We start from the raw sequence: 15,876 nt of genomic DNA, 5'->3' as shown, positions 1-15,876 counted from the left end.
GGTGATTCATCAAACTTTCGACTGTATGATCTCAACTGATATCTATGTGTATCGCGTCAATAGCCTCCAGTTCCTCCCCCTCAATATCAGCGATATCAATAAAACTCTGCTCGATCGCGCATGCATACGCGCTCATCTTCCACATGTCCCCTATCTTGATGTTAGCATGGTCGAATGCAAATGCGACAACAGGGTCGCCAGCTTGACGCTCAGATACAGAAGGTGGCATCTTGGGGTAGCGGGCCGAGAAGTGCGTAAGGAGGATGTTTTGTGCATTCATGCTGTTCACGAATTGAGCAAAGGTCTGTGATTATATTGTAGAGAAACGCACTTCTTGCCTATATCGATTGCCTGCCCAAAGGTGCTGTGCATCTTGGCGCGCGCCATTTCAACCTGATCGTCGGCCATGGTGGCTTCGTGGATCAGCAGAGTGGCCCCAGCGCCCGCCTGCACGAGCTTTTGGGTTGGGACTGTGTCACCCGAGAACCTGAAATTGCGCTATAAATAATATAACACATGAGAAAAAAGCGACACCGTACACGACAGACCACCCATCCAGATGCCTGACAATTAACCCATGGCACCTTGCGCGATGCTCCACATCGACGGTGTTTATTCTCTGTAATCCAAGCGTTCTGCACAACGCTCCAGCTGCAAGCCTCGATCTTTACAGTAAGAAAAGAGCAAAACGCGTCAATATGAGTAGGCCAAGAGCTCAAACTGACACGCACCCCTTCTGATCTTGGTCACCGTAATTCCACCCACCCCGTCCCTTGTTGCGCCAATGAATCTCATCACTCAGAATAGGTATTACACGAGCCCGAGCATCCTCCGAGAACCCAAGCTCCTCAAGCGCATTGTAATCCCGAAGATAAAGGAATATCATGCGATTACTGATGAGGTAGAGTGGTTCTTCCGGGGGCGGGTCAAGCTTTTTCACATATTAACACCAGGAGATCATTAAGGTATGAATGGGGATACACACCTGTTGTCTCATCGCCAAAATTTTTGCGAGACCAATGTGGTGGTCACCGTGAATGTGGCTAATGAAGATGCACTTCAGATCCCTCAAAACGTCCCACACAGCGGCTCCATAGTTCCTGGAGAGTTGTCCCCATGTCCCCTCTCCTGCATCCAGGAGAATATACCCTGTTCCCGGGATACACAGGAGTGTACCAGAAACTGCACAAACGATTTAATTGAGTATCCGAGGTGGAAATAGGAAAGTACGAACCATTTCGGTACTTGCTAGGTATAGCACTGCCCGTTCCGAGTGTGACCACCGTGACATCCTTGCCCATGACGTCGGGTACTGTGGCCTCGTCGATGCGCGCTCGTACCTCAGAAAATTGTGTTCTGGCAGCGTCAGAGAGTGATGGAGACTCGCCAGACAATACAGCAGGGTGGAAGAGGTCATTCGCTTGTGCCTCAGGGTCTCGTAGTGGTGGCCGTGGCGGACGGATGTCGATGATAGTATGCGCACGCATGCAGTCGGTATTGGATGGGAGATTCGTTGCTACTAGATCGTAAAGTTACATGATATGAATGGGAAGTGATCTAACGCACTATCGAGAGCTTTCTTAGCCTCTAGAGAATATTTGGGCACAGGGAAAATGTCGCTATCCAGGTGATTGAGCCTCAGCTGGTTGAACGCCGCGCTAGTGAATGTGATAGGATCTGATACGTGATCTCTAGACGCAACGATATGCTGCTCTCAATCGCGTCAGAAACAGCCCAGTAGACGCCTAGAACAAGAGGCACTCACATGTACATCGTCCTCGAACCTTTTCATGAACGCCTTATATTGCTCATGATCAAATACGTCATTGCCACAAAGATGAAAGATAACTCTCAGTGCGTGATCTTTCTTCTCCGGCCCCTTGCCCCAGTATTTTGAGAACACACCACTTTCAAAACCCTTCACAAGAGAAGGTATATGTGCAGTGCTGGGCGTGTCCAGTATTAAGACGACCTATAATTCAATCAGCTAACTGCGTCCCAAATCGAGAGCGAATGGTTAGAAAGCGCGAAAGATGAACGCACCCCAGGATCCTCACTAGCACCTACAACATCACTCGGTCCAACGTTTCTCTCCACTCCATCTTTGCCAACTACAGTTACTGTCTCCCCCCTTGCAACCCGTGCGCGTAACGGTCCAGCATTCAGGCCAAGTGCCTCCGCGCGCTTGACATCAAACTTTCCCCGAACCCGCGGACCAACCACCGCATATGCGAGCGTTGCACGTAGATTGGATTCGGGTAATGAAGGTAAGGGATGATTGAAGCTTGATGGCTGAGAGACATGTTCGACCTTCACGGATGAACTAACGGGTTTAGCGGCAGACCCGGGAAACATTGTGCGCACGATGTGACGAAGCCATTCTTGTGCCATATCGCCGACGAGCGTGGCAGGGTCGAAGTCAGGGTGAGATATGACTTCCTGTAGCGATGGTGCAGCAGGGGAAGGCGAACGTTTCCTTTTTCCCGATCTCCTGTTGACGACACTGGTTTCGGTTTCGGAGTGTGGCAGTGTGACCGATCCCGAGGATTCCAGTGAATGTATCTCAGCAGAAACTGGTAATACAAACACAGAAATATTATCGTCCTTGTAGATGGGTATATCATCAGTTGATTCATCCGGGAGGCGGGAAGTAGGTATTTCGATCGGGTTCACGGACAAATTTTCCCTATGCTGATAGTGTTAAGATGAAGTATTGGAGATCAGAAAAATAAGTACCTGAATGTATATTTGCGCATAACTGCCATGAAGTGCAACAGCCCGGCTGGCCCGGCGATATTGAGGCTGGTAAGACCCGAGTCCGCAAGGGTCATCAATAAACCTGTCGAAGAGACGATCTATAGTTGACATGCTTGCACATGAACAAGATTATACTCACCTGGCAGGCCGCTCGCTCGCTGGGTGCCTACAGAAGTCACGAACACGCCTCTAGTCTTCTTCCAGTTCCTCCTGCTCTGGAGAAACGCGCGGGTAGTATTCTCACCGACATTGAAGATGTACTTAGCAGAGTCAAAGGCGATGACAACAGTAGGCTCCGTATCTGAGGATACGGAGCTGAGGACAGACGCATTCCAGGACATGGACGTTGACAGTGACGAAGATCGTGAAAAGAATCGTGCTGAAGAGTAGTGAAAAGAACGAGTGGTGCGGGATAGTATATACAGGCTACGACGACATGGCCAGATAGCCAGACTGAGTACTCTAGAAGATGCAATTAGACTATTGAGTAGATGAAATCACAATGCAGTGACAGGTTCAGTGTATGTAAAGCAAGAGTCTCGAACAAGTGGTAAATTGATTTGTTTGGTTTTTCACATTATGATTCACGCTGGTAGAGTAAGTAAATAACGCCCACTTCATTTGGAGCAATTCCGAGCCTGTCAATCGATCGTCATTGGAAGAAGACGCGTTGGCTTGCACTGGCAGTAGCCATTTCATTAGTAGAAAACATCTGGTCACACAAGGTGATGCGAATGGATGCATGGCGTACGATTAATACAAATATATGCGATGGCGTGGGTTCAGTGCACGTTATCTACTTTCCAACGACTCTCCCCCCTCTTCTAACTGTATGGTCAACTCTTCAAGCCCCGAAATTCTGCTCCTCAAAAGGGCATACACGCGTTCGCGCACGCCATCAGTGTCAGGATGTTTGTGTGATGAAAGCGCGACCTGGATGTGAATCGAGCCAATGACTTTTGCTGAGTCTTTGGGCCAGAACTGGGGGGATGAGTATGAGGTGACGCCATCCACGAAGGCAAGCTATCACGAGAAGCGGGTGGTCAGAGTAATTAGACTAGGAGAAATATGTAATACCTCAGAGAGAGCTTGTTGAACTTCTTTCTTGCGGCTCCCCATATCAAGGCTTAGGACCCTACCTGTGTCAATTACCAACGGTATGACACTTGCAGCAATCATGACTGCAATGAACAACGATGCTATGGGATCGAATATTGTCCATCCATAAAACTGGATGAGAAGGGTCGAGATAATGACACCGACAGAACCGAGCGTGTCCTGTAAAGATCTATCAATGCTGTTGCAAAAATGTCTGACGAAATCTCACCGCCATAACATGCAAAAAAACGCCGCGCATGTTGTCACTGTGTCCTTCATGATGATGTCCGTGTTCATGTTCATGACAGCGATCATGATCATGATCATGATTGCGCGGGCTGTGTTTCAAAGACTCCATCCCATGGTGGTAGTGGTGGTGATGGTCATGCTTTAAAGTGCTAGGGTAGCTGGGTGAAATTGGCGAGTCTGCACCACTGGGGGAAGACAGGGGAAATGGGATAGCAGATGCGACTTGGGCGCCATCAATGGGTATGTGGAGGGAAGAACCTCGAGAGTGGGGCTTGCGGCCACGTATTAAAGAGCCCTCAGGAGAGGCAGGATGGGTATGTGCATGATCTGAATGCGAATGCGAGTCTGAATGAGAATGAGAGCCATGATCCGGGCAGGATGTGTCATTTGATGAGTGGCAATGTGAGGAGTGATTGTGTGCGTGTGAGTCTTCATGGGATAGCGAAGACTGCAGATGTTCACTGAGCTTGGAAGCTGCGGGGCCATGCAAATGGGCACCGACCGAGTGACTGTCATGTTCGTGGGCATGGTCACCATGAGTGTGCGAGTGATCGTGATGAGTATGCCCATTATGTGATTGATGCTGATGTGTATGCCCGTGATTATGGGAGTGACCCTGTGACGTTGAGGTTAGTATGATATGAACGAGTGGAAGCATGTTAACGAACGTGGTGGTGATGATGGCCGCCCATAGCATACATGCCAAACAAGTTAACACCAAGTCCGAGGGAACTAATTAGTAACAGCTGGTTCGTCGTCATTTCCGGAGGGTCCAATCTACAGAGGGTTAACATTTACTATATGATAACTCGTGACCAAACGGAAACGTACATTCGTTGTACAGCCTCAAAGACTATAAAAACAGATATTAGGATGAGGAATATCCCATTAGCGAATCCTGACAGAGTTTCAATTCGGCCGTATCTGAAGGAAGACAGAATCACTGCATGCGTCAGCTTGATACAAGGCATGGACTTACCCGTACGTGAATCGTTCATCTGGAGGCCACTTTGCCATGATCGAGGCTAGTAAGCCGACACCAATAGCCAAGCAATCAAAGGCCATATGAATAGCTTGAAGGGGAATCATCAGAACGTAAAAAAACCCGTCATTTTCAAACTCACCATCAGAGATAAGACCCAAGCTGTTAGTCCAGATGCCGTATAGCATCTGAACTAGCATGAAGGCCAGATTCAACACGAGGAAATAGAAAATCTTTCTCGACTCAGGGTCCGAAAGGATCGAGTTCAAATAGAACCGAACAACTTTCGACACTGGAGTACGCGATGGACCAGATAGTGTGGGATCATTGTCCGGATATATCGCTATATAAAGAGAGGTAAGAACTAGATACCACAAGCACGCGGAGTGAATGCTGACAATAATAGAGCATCACCCCCACTAGTAAATCGGTCGAACGTGGGTGCTGTGAAAAACCTAGAAAACCCATGGCAGTCGCAACAAGAAAGGCGATTGGGTAGGAGACCAAGAACACTTGAGAGGTCTGGGCAACGTTGAATTGCATGCCAATTGTGTCCGGCGTCAGAAATATCATGGTATATGCCAGAATTGGAAGAACTGCCAAGGAGGTTACAGGAACAACGGGTATTGGGGGAGGGTCAAGCTAAAATGATAGGGTGAGGTCATAACAGGAGGCCTGAATGAACTACATACGATGGCTTGTCTGAAGGCGTACAGCGGGAGTCCGACAAGCGCCGCGCCGAGTGTACTGGCAGCAGTTGTCAACGTGGGGTGTACAGTTGGAGCCAAGACACCACGAAGATGTTCAAGAGCATAGGTGGATATGCCATGCATAACTAAGGCTCCATAACCAGGAACAATGATAGAGACGCTGCGTTTAGATAAAAACGTATCAGAAGCAAATGAAAGTAAAAATGACGAGAAAGTCAAGATAGGCTTCCACATCTGAGAGGCCTCATGAATGGAATGTTTCAATCGTGTAGAGTAGACTGACCGAAGCGGGGGCTATAAATGACTCCACCCACATCGCGGAGAAATGACTGAACAACATTACCCTGCATATAAATGAGTCGCGATAGTCCCATGGTTCATTGTCTAGGAACAGCATACCTCGGAGAGGGAAGACGATACAATGCTGTAAATAGGGCTGCTTGCTGCACGAAGAGCAATAATGACGACACGCCAATTGCTGTCCACTGAGCATGATCAAGGGTCAAGACAGAAAGTGCTAGATTCTCGTACACATACCTCTATATTGCAATTCTTCATAAGCTTCCCCGTAAAAGCTTCCCATGTCAGCATACCCAAACCGCCGCAAGCCAACACCCTCATAAGCACCCAAAACACTCCCACATCATACGAGAGAAGTAGCTCTTTTGCTGCATAGAGCGCAAGCACGAAGACGACATTGGAGGGTAGTATGGTTGGTATAAGTCTGTTGCCGATTCTGGGATGACTTTCAGGACTGAAATATCGACACGCATACTGACCAACTTACGATCCAGTCAGCACTCTGGCTGGTTTCAAGCTGATTTTTCGACGTGTTCGGGCATCTGGGGGAGACATCCCAGAGTTAGCGTAAAAGAGCGTGAATATTTTAATAAGTATGAAACGGTTATATATGAAACGGTACCGGTTCAATGCGTTGGAACTCTTTAGTTGGTCAGTGTAAGCGCCACCAACTGCTTACGATATCATGGGTCACGCGCAACGTTCCACGATGTCCATTGAACTTCGTGTGAAAAATTGACGGCTTCCGTAGCTCAAAAACATCAATTTTCGCTGCCTACGGCGTCCACAACCCGTCCAGTTCCCGCGCGTTTCCCGAGCCTATCTGCGGTTCAAACGTTGCTGGGTCGCGTCTTTTTCGACCTGACGTGCTGCGGTGGCGGTGCTCGCTTGTGTACACCACCACTTGCTCGCCTGTACAACGTTCTACAGAATCATAACGTCGTCCTATTAAAAAAATATAAGTAGCTAAGACTGTCATCCCTTAACAGTTACACCAAAAGGCAACGATAATCAATGCTTATGATTATGTTATTTATCATGATTATAGGAACTCAGGTAATAAGCAACCGGCTTACAGTCAGTCATTGTTGTATTATTATTAGTAAGAGCTTTCCCACGACTTTCACTCAATTTGCTTATGTTTGAACCAGTTTGGCCTTCCCATATATCTCGAAAGATTTTGTCTATTTTTCACTTTGAAGCTCAACGTCGATCACGGTGAGTCCAAGTTCAGAGTTATATTTCTCTTGGATGAGCCCTTTAGATGACGAGTCTGAATCTGCTGGCGTGCGGTTTCCTCACGACAGCATATATGACGAGTCTCAAATTTTACCATTCATGCATATCTGACTTTTTTCACTTTTCTTGTCGAGTTCTTGCAGATGCATCTTACTAACGAGCACTTATTCTAGATCCCACCATCGCAATGCCCTCTGTTGTTGATGACGATTGGTCTGATTCCGATGATGAGATCGGTTCAGAAGTAGAAACAGCGGTTTTGCTAGGCATCCCCGATGGTGTAATCGAGACAGAGACTGATATCAAAGATGCTGCGGTTTCTCGTATTGGCGGGCATCCTGTACGAGCATGTCTCTTTGATCATGTACGATCAACCTGTCAATGCAGTTTACTTGATTTTTTTTTAAGGCAATACTGCCTTCGAGAGAACCACCGTTCTCCTCATCTCAATGCAAGATCTGTTCGTACCCCATGGAATTGCTTGTACAAGTCTGGTGTCCAGTCGAGGACAGTCCTATGGATAGAGCATTGTACATCTGGGGATGTTCCCGGAGTGCTTGTCAACGAAAAGATGGGAGGTAGGTTTGTACTATTCCACGAAGAAATGGGTCGTCATTCTCTGTGAACTCTGAAATAGTGTTCGTGCTTGGCGTGCTCTGAGATACAACGCAGAGTATGCAGCAAAGCTTGAAAAAATGTTGGCGAAGAGACAAGCACAGCAGAAGGCTTCCTCGCCTGTAAAAAGTGCTCCCACAACTAATCCGTTTTCAGTTGAGTCAAATTTGTGCGATATGTGCACAGTCACTCATTTAACAGCCAGATGCATGCGGCGGGGTTCACTCCTGGTCCTTTTGGACTGGGTGACCGCGTATTCGGACAGCCAGCTCCCACAGCCGCTGCCCCCGCAATTGAAGATGAGCCAGAGGACACATCTGATACAGAAAGCGCCACGTCTGAGTCTTCTGCACATTCATTAATAACCGCGATGGCGTTAACAACGATTGATGATTCGCCATGGCGAGCTGCTCCATCATTTCCCCCTCTGTACCTTTCAACGACTTCTGAATATTTGCCTCCCCCGCCCAAGACCAAAAGTCCTCAGAGTGACCATATAGAGGACCCTGCAGATGAGAATCCTAAGGACGGAAAGGATGTAAGCTGGGCATTCGAACCATACGAGAACTCCTTGGAGGTGGACGTTGTATTTGATCGGTTCTCGAAGCGAGTGAGCAGCACAGGAGTGCAATGTCTCAGGTTAGCCTAAACTCAGTCTTTCTATCCTTGTTATATCTGATCATCTAATGTTTTGAGTGTAGATATGAACTGAAAGGGATCCCCCTGCCTTTTTCTTCGGATAAAGTGTTCGACAGATTATTCCCTTTCCCTCCTCAGGACCCTCTTCCAGTGACAAAAGCTGCTTTCAAGGTCGTCTCTGCTGCTAAACGTTCATACAGCACTGCATCAATATCTCCGTGCCCAGCGTGCAAGGCGGCGCGCGTCTTCGAATGCCAACTTATGCCCAACCTGATCAACGTCCTCAGGGCCTCAATCAAGGATGAAGAGACGCAGTTGACAGACGAACAAAGGATGAAGGTGGTACAGGAAGTACTGCAGAAAAAAGTTGCATCTGATAAGCGAGGTATGGAGTGGGGCACTTGCATGATTTTTTCGTGTGAAAAGGACTGTTGCCTTGATGACGACGGTGGTGACAAGGAGTGTTGGAGAGAAGAGTTTGTTCTCGTTCAGTGGGACGACTAAATTTAACAAGTATTGTATATCCCCGGTCCTGATTACTTTGCAACATATGCATTAATTGATGCTGCTTGTCGGGTCGTTGAGCACAATAATTGGATCAATGATCAGGCCAACCTGGGTTTGAGCCCGTGATGGGAATAACGTTGTTTGTTTTCTTGTTCGTTGTTTCATATTGCTCTTATATGGACCCTATCGTTGTTGACTCGCTTAGCTAGCAGCACGTCCCCGGACGCAGAGATTAGCTTCATCTTACTCTTCGCTTTCGGATTTTTCTTTGTGTTGTATTCCTAATCATTCACTTTGACGCCCTCTAGCAATGCCCCAGACGCTGACTCTGCCTCCCGCTGTTATCTTTGAGTCTGACGATGTATCTGAATCTGGTTCAGTCTTGACCAGTCAACGATTCCCTCATACCCGTGCCCAATTATTAGCTATAATCCGTCAGCAGAAGGGCAGTGCAGACAGCTTCGATGGAGATGGAGACGTAGATGAATCAATCCGCATCACCACCTCTTTTGTGACGAAAGTAGCAGGATTTCTTGCTAATGAGCAAGAGGATGAACTTAAAGAATCATTGAAGACCACTTGTGGGGTAGAAGACGACATGGTTAGCTCGCGAGATGACTAGTTTTGCCCCTTTTTCTGATCATCCGTCTTTTAGCTCGAACAACATGTCTTGGATTTGATGCATAGACACCACGACGATGTAGCAGGCGTGCCTTTCCTTTTCTTAACTCCAACACGACGACCATCTCGACCCTCGTCTCGCGCTTCCACCCACTCTACTGCTCGGTTCATTCCAAACAGGCCAGATACCCCCACCTCAGTGCCTAGCTCACCTCTCGCTGTCGGGTTTCGTAGGCCACATACACCTGCTGGTTCTCCTCTTGTGACTGGAAACACAAACTCATACATGACTGCGCGTAGTGTTTCACCAATGAACTCACCAACACTTGCGCATGCACAAGCGCAAGCATATCCTCAGTTTACTTCGAGCCTTCCATCATCACCAATATCCTCTCCTCGACTTTTGAGCGCAAAAGCAACTGAATTCAAGCCTATTCCTCGGCCCCTATCTGCAGCTGCAGCTTCGTCTGCTTCCGGAACCCTTTCTGGATATAGAATCGAGACACCGTCTCCTGACCTGTGGTCCCATAGTCAGCTCAGAGTAACTTCAAATCTTGCCATCGCCGCGCCGTTGGTGCCGGGAGATTCTTTGCAGCCCCGAGCTGTAACTCCAAGCTCCCTCCGCTCATCTCTTAGGCCAGGTGAGGAAGACGAAGAAGATGACCCATTCGATCCCTTCGCGCCCAAGACAGCATCCAACTCTTTCCATCCAATTACAATTACCGACTTTGACCAGTGGATGGATAGTTCATCAGTCTCGCCCGATGATCCACTTGCCCAAAGTTACTACCAGCATAGCTATGACTATGACCCGCAGTTCGATGGAACAGTCGACGACGCGGAAGGGACAGGGTACTTGACAGATGGGATGACACCTCTTGATGTGCTTAGCTCGGTGTTTGGATCCACCCTTGCGCCATCCGAGCTTGAAGATGCACTTTCTCAGAACGGCTATGATTTCGACCGTGCTATGGCATGGCTTGTTGATCGTGCTCTGCCTTCCCCACCTCAACACAGCCAACCTCGTATGCAGTCCATGGGAGGGCGAGTGACGTTAGTGGCTAGGGATAGCAGCGCCGGGGTGGTACATGGAGGACGCGGAGGCTTCCAGCCCGCCCGAGGTTCTACCAGAGGCAATGGACGACCCGTCCCCGGCGGAAATAGGGTTTGCCGCTATTACCTTGCTGGCGAATGCTTGCGGGCCGATTGCCGCTTCAGGTGTGTTGGTTCTGGTTCTTGTCAGTTATGTCCACCTCATCTTCATTCGCAGTCACGATTTAGAGAGAGCACTCTGCCGGTTCTGGTTGCGTGGGACCTGTGCCAAACAGGATCAATGTGAATTTTTGCATCACCTTCCTAAAGACGTTGATGTGGCCAGTGTGACTGGTGCACTGTCACGGACTAGTCTCGGCAACTCTAGTTCCCGCACTACAAGTCCTCCACCTGATGAGTTTCCGGCTCTAGGATTTGATGCCTCTCGTAATCGGAGAGGTTACGCCGCCCGTGATGGCCATTGGCAACATGATCCCGGTCGCACGAGATTTGCAGCAGCCGTGAAGAGACCAGCTCCTACTCAAGTGCCGGTAGACCGCACAACGGCCACTCGCTCGTCAATCTCATCGAATGCGTCTGTGGATAACTTACACATCCGCACCTCGATCGTAGCGCCAAAACCATCGCCTCGCATCAAGTTACGTCCCCCGGCACTATTACCAACGTTACCCACTGGGGAATCGATCAATGCGTTATATATGTCTTATCGATCTCGAGCACTGCAACTGGGTGCCGCTCGGAATGCGTGCTTATCTCGGGCTGCCGATGCATGGAGACGCGGCGATGGTGCCGCAGCCAAACGATTTAGCAGGGAGGGTCACGATCTCAATGCTAAAATGGGCAATGAGATGACGACAGCGGCTAGTAAACTCGTCAGAGAACGTGCAAAAGTTGCCGAACAAGCTGTGAAGGGTCGAGATCTTGGATGGTCTGATGATGCCGGAGACCGAACTGCCCGTGGCCGACCCTGCGGAGGAGGTTTGGGTGTATGTTTAGGCATAGCCAGCACCAACACAGGCGGTGATTCGAAATCGACGTCAGAAGAGAGAACTGAATCTATGCTCGATCTTCACGGTTTACATTCGAATGAGGCAACAGATGTTCTCGAAGAGTTCTTGCTTGCTGTGAGTGTTCTATGCAACCGTCAGATGATCTTTTAATTAATCTTAATCTCAGCTTGAGCGGGAACATTTCCTTGGTCTCGGTAGGTGTTCTCTTGTGGAGCCAGTGATTTTACTCATTTTTATGCTTCAGCTTTCCTTATTGTTGGAGAAGAAAAACACACTGGAACACAAGACGCAGCACGTGGTGCTTCGCGGGCTCGCCTCGCCTCGGGCGTGCGAGAATGGCTCCATCGGTGGGGTTATCCTTGGAGCGAGCGCGATGGCATCATATGTGTAGATGCTCTTACTCACGGATGAAGATGCCATTAGTGCAATATCCACACTACCGGAGCCAGGAGAATGATCATTTTGCTAAGACTGGTATTTGCTTTGAAATGAAATACTGTGAAGAATAATGTGTTATTAAGCAGATCTATTAGGTTGTATGGTTGTACAAACAGGGGCAGAAAATGTGATTATATCTTTTCCCATCTCATGTCTATTACAGACGAATACCCAAAATTGTGGTGCATGTGCGGATAGTTTATACTTATTCTTCATTTTTAATTGATCAAGTCCGGAGTGACCAAGCCTGCAAGAGCCTTTCTACATGGATGGTGAGTTTTTTCCACCATTAATTGGACGACCAGAACTGAACTCGAAGACGGTCATCAAGACGCTGGATATGTGCACTGAGCGTTCTTGTGTGTAGGAATCGCTACGTCTGCTAAGTGATATCACAGCACGCTCCTTCTCACCTGGTACACATGTTGGAATCTTGTTACATGGGTCGTTGCAAATAGAGTCGTGCATCAGAAATGATCATCTGCGACGTAGAGTCCCGGTATTTTTGGGATCCGTGGTCAGACCGCACGAACTCTTATCTGGTAGACCTTTGCATTTGACTGACAGCATATGACGACCCGTGGAATACACTGAAGTGAGTGCATTTTCTTTTGGTTTATAAGCATGGCTCACTCTCGTAGGAACTAGATCTTATGCATTTCTCGTGAATTGTTTTTACAGCTGCGCATCTCTCTCATGCTTACTCATAATTTGTCTTTACGTGGGAAATGCATAGAGACTAAGCTCGAATCCTTTAAGATCCTTCTTCAAGTCTTATCCTCCTATGGAGCAACCGAACATTCTGGTGGAGCCTATTGGAGCTTTGCATGTCACTCTGACATCAATCACAGCTAGTTCCACCCGCACGTTTCCAACCAAGTTATATATGCTCACTTCTGACTTTCTAGGGTGTGCAATTAGAATATTCCGGGCATCATATTTGAATAAGATCGTTGCGATGGGCACATGATACTTATTGTTACACCCCCCCGGCGCAGCACCAGATGAGCGACTCGCTTTGGAGTGTTCATTTTCGTTGTCTATATGCCCAAGCAATCACCGCACTGGCATCTTGTGCTAAATGCCGAGTTACTGGTGTTTGAGAAAATATTCGATTCGGTTAGGCCGAGATGGTTACTAGGACACCTGCATACCCTGCCGAAGAACGAGGTTAGGTGCGACAGGGGTATTCGTGCTATGATAGAGTTCCCTGGACACATCCGGATTGCAGCGTTGCTATAGATGCAGTTCGACACAAATAGCCTGTCATCGCAAAGCCTGTATCTTCTTAATGATCACTTAAGGTCCTCGTCCAGCCTCGAATTAACAAATAATCTGAACCTCTTCGAATTCGATCCTAGCTGACCGGTGTTTGCCTTCGAATGCGCACCATTTCAAGTCGATTAGTACTGCGGTCATTGAACGCATCTTGGAACATTGATATTGCCACATTCTTCGCCGCCCCCAGACCAAGAAACCGGGAAGCAGGTGATTCATTTGCTGGTTTCCCGCTCAGCATAATAAAATTCTTTCATTTTTGTCACCGTCGTCACTGTCACCATGATTCGGTGGATATATTTACGTTAGGAGTCGAAGCAGTGCGGGGATACGGCGGGGAAGGCTATGGTCGAGGGATGTGATAAAATGTGAATATTTAAATAGCTGTACATCCAAGACTCTCCGATACTGTGCAAACGTACGGGCGCCCCTACTAGCAAACTAACAACAGCCTATACTCATTCCCAGTGCAAAGACATGACACTCATATGGTCATTTTCACAGCCACTAACCATAAAAGGCAGGGTAGTGCAACCCATTCCCTGACACTACGCGACGTGGCTGCCACCATTCCGAGCCCTAACTTGCTACTGGTCCACATGCCAACATAAGCCCTGGCTCATACTTTTTTACGATTCACCACGAGTACGTTCCATCAACCATGACCGCTCACGAACAAGCACATAGCGACCCACCTCGCCCTTTTTCCATCGATCTCTCCTTAGAACTCGAGCGACAGCTCGACAATGAATCAAACCCGAACTCACCTGTGGATGCCACAGGACGTCCGAATTCCCTGGATCCTCATGTCCTCGCTTCAATCGTCACTCAACTGAGACTGTCGCTCGCAGGTGTCACAAGGGAGCGAGATGAACTCTCACAAACAGTGGTTGAGATGCGGGCCCGCGAGGCAGGAACTACGGACACACTTGGGCATATGACGGAAAAATGCTCAAAGCTGCAGGAGGAACTGGATAACGCTCGTACAAAGATTAAGGATGATGAAGACACCATATCTATACTCAGGACGAAAGTTGAGGAAAGCAGGTTTGTTTCACACTCATACTATCTGCACAACGTGCCACTCACAGTGCCTCTCAGGCGTGGCCTCATGCGTCTACAGTCTGAAAATCGACGGGCGAGTCAATTGCCTTCAGCTCTTGACCTGTCTAGAGCAGGCATTCCTTCCTTCAACGGCCCACCGTCCTCCAAGCGCGCATCATTGATTGGATCAACGACTGGGCGTAACAATGGCCATAAACGAATATCATCAGTCTCCGACAACGTTCTCGACAGTTCTCATCTGACATCCCCTATTCCCACTCTGACTCCCACGACTTTCACCCTACCTGATGTGCAGAAATCCAGGTCCCAACAGCCTTCCCACACGAGGAGGATGTCTGGCATGATCGGTCGTGGGTCACCACCGCAGTCTCTTTTCCCTTCGGAAGAGTCTGCTGAGTTGGAAATGCTACGCCGGGAGCTCAATGCTGTGAAGGCTGAACTTGACGATGTGAAACATGAACTGAGTGAAACAAACGAGGCTCGCGAAGCATCAGACACTTGCGTCAAAGCTCTACGGGAATTCATCGAAGAAAACCAGGTTGGAGCTGTGCCAAAGAGCCTTCCCCCTTCGCCTGCAGAGGTGAAGAAACTACCAACACCAACACCGGCACCAGCACCAGCTGTTACTGGGTGGGGATTCAAACTCTGGCGAGCAGATTCTATAACCCAGAGTCCTGTACTGCCCTCTTCATCCCCTGCCGCACCCGCCGCCCACACTGCATCCCCATCCCTATCATCGCTGACACCCCCTGTTCCTCTCTCCAAAAAACTGGGCGACTTCTTCGGTACTCGTGCCCCAGCAGCTGCTGCTTCTAAAACGCCGCAACGCGTTGAACAAGAGCCAATGTACAATGGCATGTCGGATACGTCGTCCGTCGAGGATTCTGTAACCGAACCCATCAGCCCCGCAAGCGAACGTCCTCGACCAGCTGTATATGTACGAGATACCACCAGTGTAACATCTGAGTCGTCGCGGGATCTTGGTGTCAATCTCGAGGGAAAGCTGCTTCCCCCAGATGCTGACGGTACCCTGACCTCTGTTGTTATCTGATTAGTGTACTATGATAGGCATTTCTGATCGGGCTTTTTATAAGGGCCTTCCCTACTAGACATTCGAATTCGTTTTCTCACCTCGAACTTAGTTTAGACGGGAATTGACGCATACCCTTTTTCGCAAATATAGTATATACCTCTGTAATGTACATGAGCAGGAGGGCGGGATAAGATATAGAAGAACAGACTACTATCCCTTACGCTCTATTCGTGACGGTCCACAATTTCGTGAGTCACACTCAGGTCACGAATAGTAACGGAC

The 15,876-nt window shown here is 48.5% G+C and overlaps 5 protein-coding genes across 5 annotated transcripts; 3 read left to right on the top strand and 2 right to left on the bottom strand.

Moving 5' to 3' along the window:
- Nucleotides 1–31: 31 nt before the first annotated feature.
- On the bottom strand, nt 32–3,098 carry EDB93DRAFT_1240275 (uncharacterized protein; the record flags this gene model as incomplete). The annotated part of the gene is made up of 11 exons (XM_041451735.1): nt 32–281; nt 332–487; nt 540–665; nt 732–931; nt 986–1,182; nt 1,235–1,519; nt 1,567–1,708; nt 1,766–1,972; nt 2,044–2,686; nt 2,737–2,839; nt 2,897–3,098. 11 exons carry the CDS (start codon nt 3,096–3,098, stop codon nt 32–34), a joined length of 2,511 nt encoding a protein of 836 aa, XP_041308256.1.
- A 292-nt stretch (nt 3,099–3,390) lies between these two features.
- Nucleotides 3,391–6,760, bottom strand: EDB93DRAFT_1142307 (cation efflux protein). Its single transcript, XM_041449333.1, has 14 exons — nt 6,584–6,760; nt 6,334–6,532; nt 6,196–6,281; nt 6,080–6,140; nt 5,779–6,030; nt 5,485–5,728; nt 5,229–5,429; nt 5,084–5,177; nt 4,936–5,028; nt 4,773–4,881; nt 4,607–4,720; nt 4,085–4,552; nt 3,835–4,035; nt 3,391–3,780 (listed from the first exon to the last, which is right to left on the bottom strand). Exons 1-14 carry the CDS (start codon nt 6,649–6,651, stop codon nt 3,550–3,552), a joined length of 2,421 nt encoding a protein of 806 aa, XP_041308255.1. The 5' UTR covers nt 6,652–6,760; the 3' UTR covers nt 3,391–3,549.
- Nucleotides 6,761–7,303: 543 nt separating this feature from the next.
- EDB93DRAFT_1142295 (programmed cell death protein 2) lies at nt 7,304–9,232 on the top strand. The gene is made up of 5 exons (XM_041449332.1): nt 7,304–7,675; nt 7,744–7,913; nt 7,973–8,105; nt 8,156–8,589; nt 8,652–9,232. The coding sequence occupies exons 1-5, from the start codon at nt 7,523–7,525 to the stop codon at nt 9,091–9,093; spliced, it is 1,332 nt and encodes a 443-aa protein (XP_041308254.1). The 5' UTR covers nt 7,304–7,522; the 3' UTR covers nt 9,094–9,232.
- A 174-nt stretch (nt 9,233–9,406) lies between these two features.
- Nucleotides 9,407–12,191, top strand: EDB93DRAFT_1084171 (uncharacterized protein; the record flags this gene model as incomplete). The annotated part of the gene is made up of 5 exons (XM_041445815.1): nt 9,407–9,697; nt 9,752–10,935; nt 10,988–11,894; nt 11,947–11,974; nt 12,025–12,191. 5 exons carry the CDS (start codon nt 9,407–9,409, stop codon nt 12,189–12,191), a joined length of 2,577 nt encoding a protein of 858 aa, XP_041308253.1.
- A 1,698-nt stretch (nt 12,192–13,889) lies between these two features.
- EDB93DRAFT_1336926 (uncharacterized protein) lies at nt 13,890–15,876 on the top strand. Its single transcript, XM_041455348.1, has 2 exons — nt 13,890–14,543; nt 14,598–15,876. The coding sequence occupies exons 1-2, from the start codon at nt 14,158–14,160 to the stop codon at nt 15,610–15,612; spliced, it is 1,401 nt and encodes a 466-aa protein (XP_041308252.1). The 5' UTR covers nt 13,890–14,157; the 3' UTR covers nt 15,613–15,876.

This window comes from Suillus bovinus, assembly GCF_016758785.1.
Source record: "Suillus bovinus strain UH-Sbo-P2 chromosome Unknown EDB93scaffold_23, whole genome shotgun sequence".
Lineage (NCBI taxonomy): Eukaryota > Fungi > Basidiomycota > Agaricomycetes > Boletales > Suillaceae > Suillus > Suillus bovinus.
The sequence above is the reverse complement of the archived record's forward strand: the minus strand, read 5'-3'. Positions and strand labels throughout refer to the sequence as shown.

Excerpts from the sequence above, each read along its gene's own strand:
- EDB93DRAFT_1142307 (XM_041449333.1), bottom strand. The coding sequence starts at position 6,651 with ATGTCTCCCCCAGATGCCCGAACACGTCGAAAAATCAGCTTGAAACCA. Across the intron at positions 6,031-6,079 it reads CATTTATAGCCCCCGCTTCG|ATGTGGAAGCCTATCTTGAC; the intron begins GTCAGTCTACTC and ends GAGGCCTCTCAG. Across the intron at positions 5,178-5,228 it reads CTTGGGTCTTATCTCTGATG|CTATTCATATGGCCTTTGAT; the intron begins GTGAGTTTGAAA and ends TTCCCCTTCAAG.
- EDB93DRAFT_1336926 (XM_041455348.1), top strand. The coding sequence starts at position 14,158 with ATGACCGCTCACGAACAAGCACATAGCGACCCACCTCGCCCTTTTTCC. Across the intron at positions 14,544-14,597 it reads ACGAAAGTTGAGGAAAGCAG|GCGTGGCCTCATGCGTCTAC; the intron begins GTTTGTTTCACA and ends AGTGCCTCTCAG.
- EDB93DRAFT_1142295 (XM_041449332.1), top strand. The coding sequence starts at position 7,523 with ATGCCCTCTGTTGTTGATGACGATTGGTCTGATTCCGATGATGAGATC. Across the intron at positions 7,676-7,743 it reads CTCGTATTGGCGGGCATCCT|GCAATACTGCCTTCGAGAGA; the intron begins GTACGAGCATGT and ends TTTTTTTTTAAG. Across the intron at positions 8,590-8,651 it reads ACAGGAGTGCAATGTCTCAG|ATATGAACTGAAAGGGATCC; the intron begins GTTAGCCTAAAC and ends TTTTGAGTGTAG.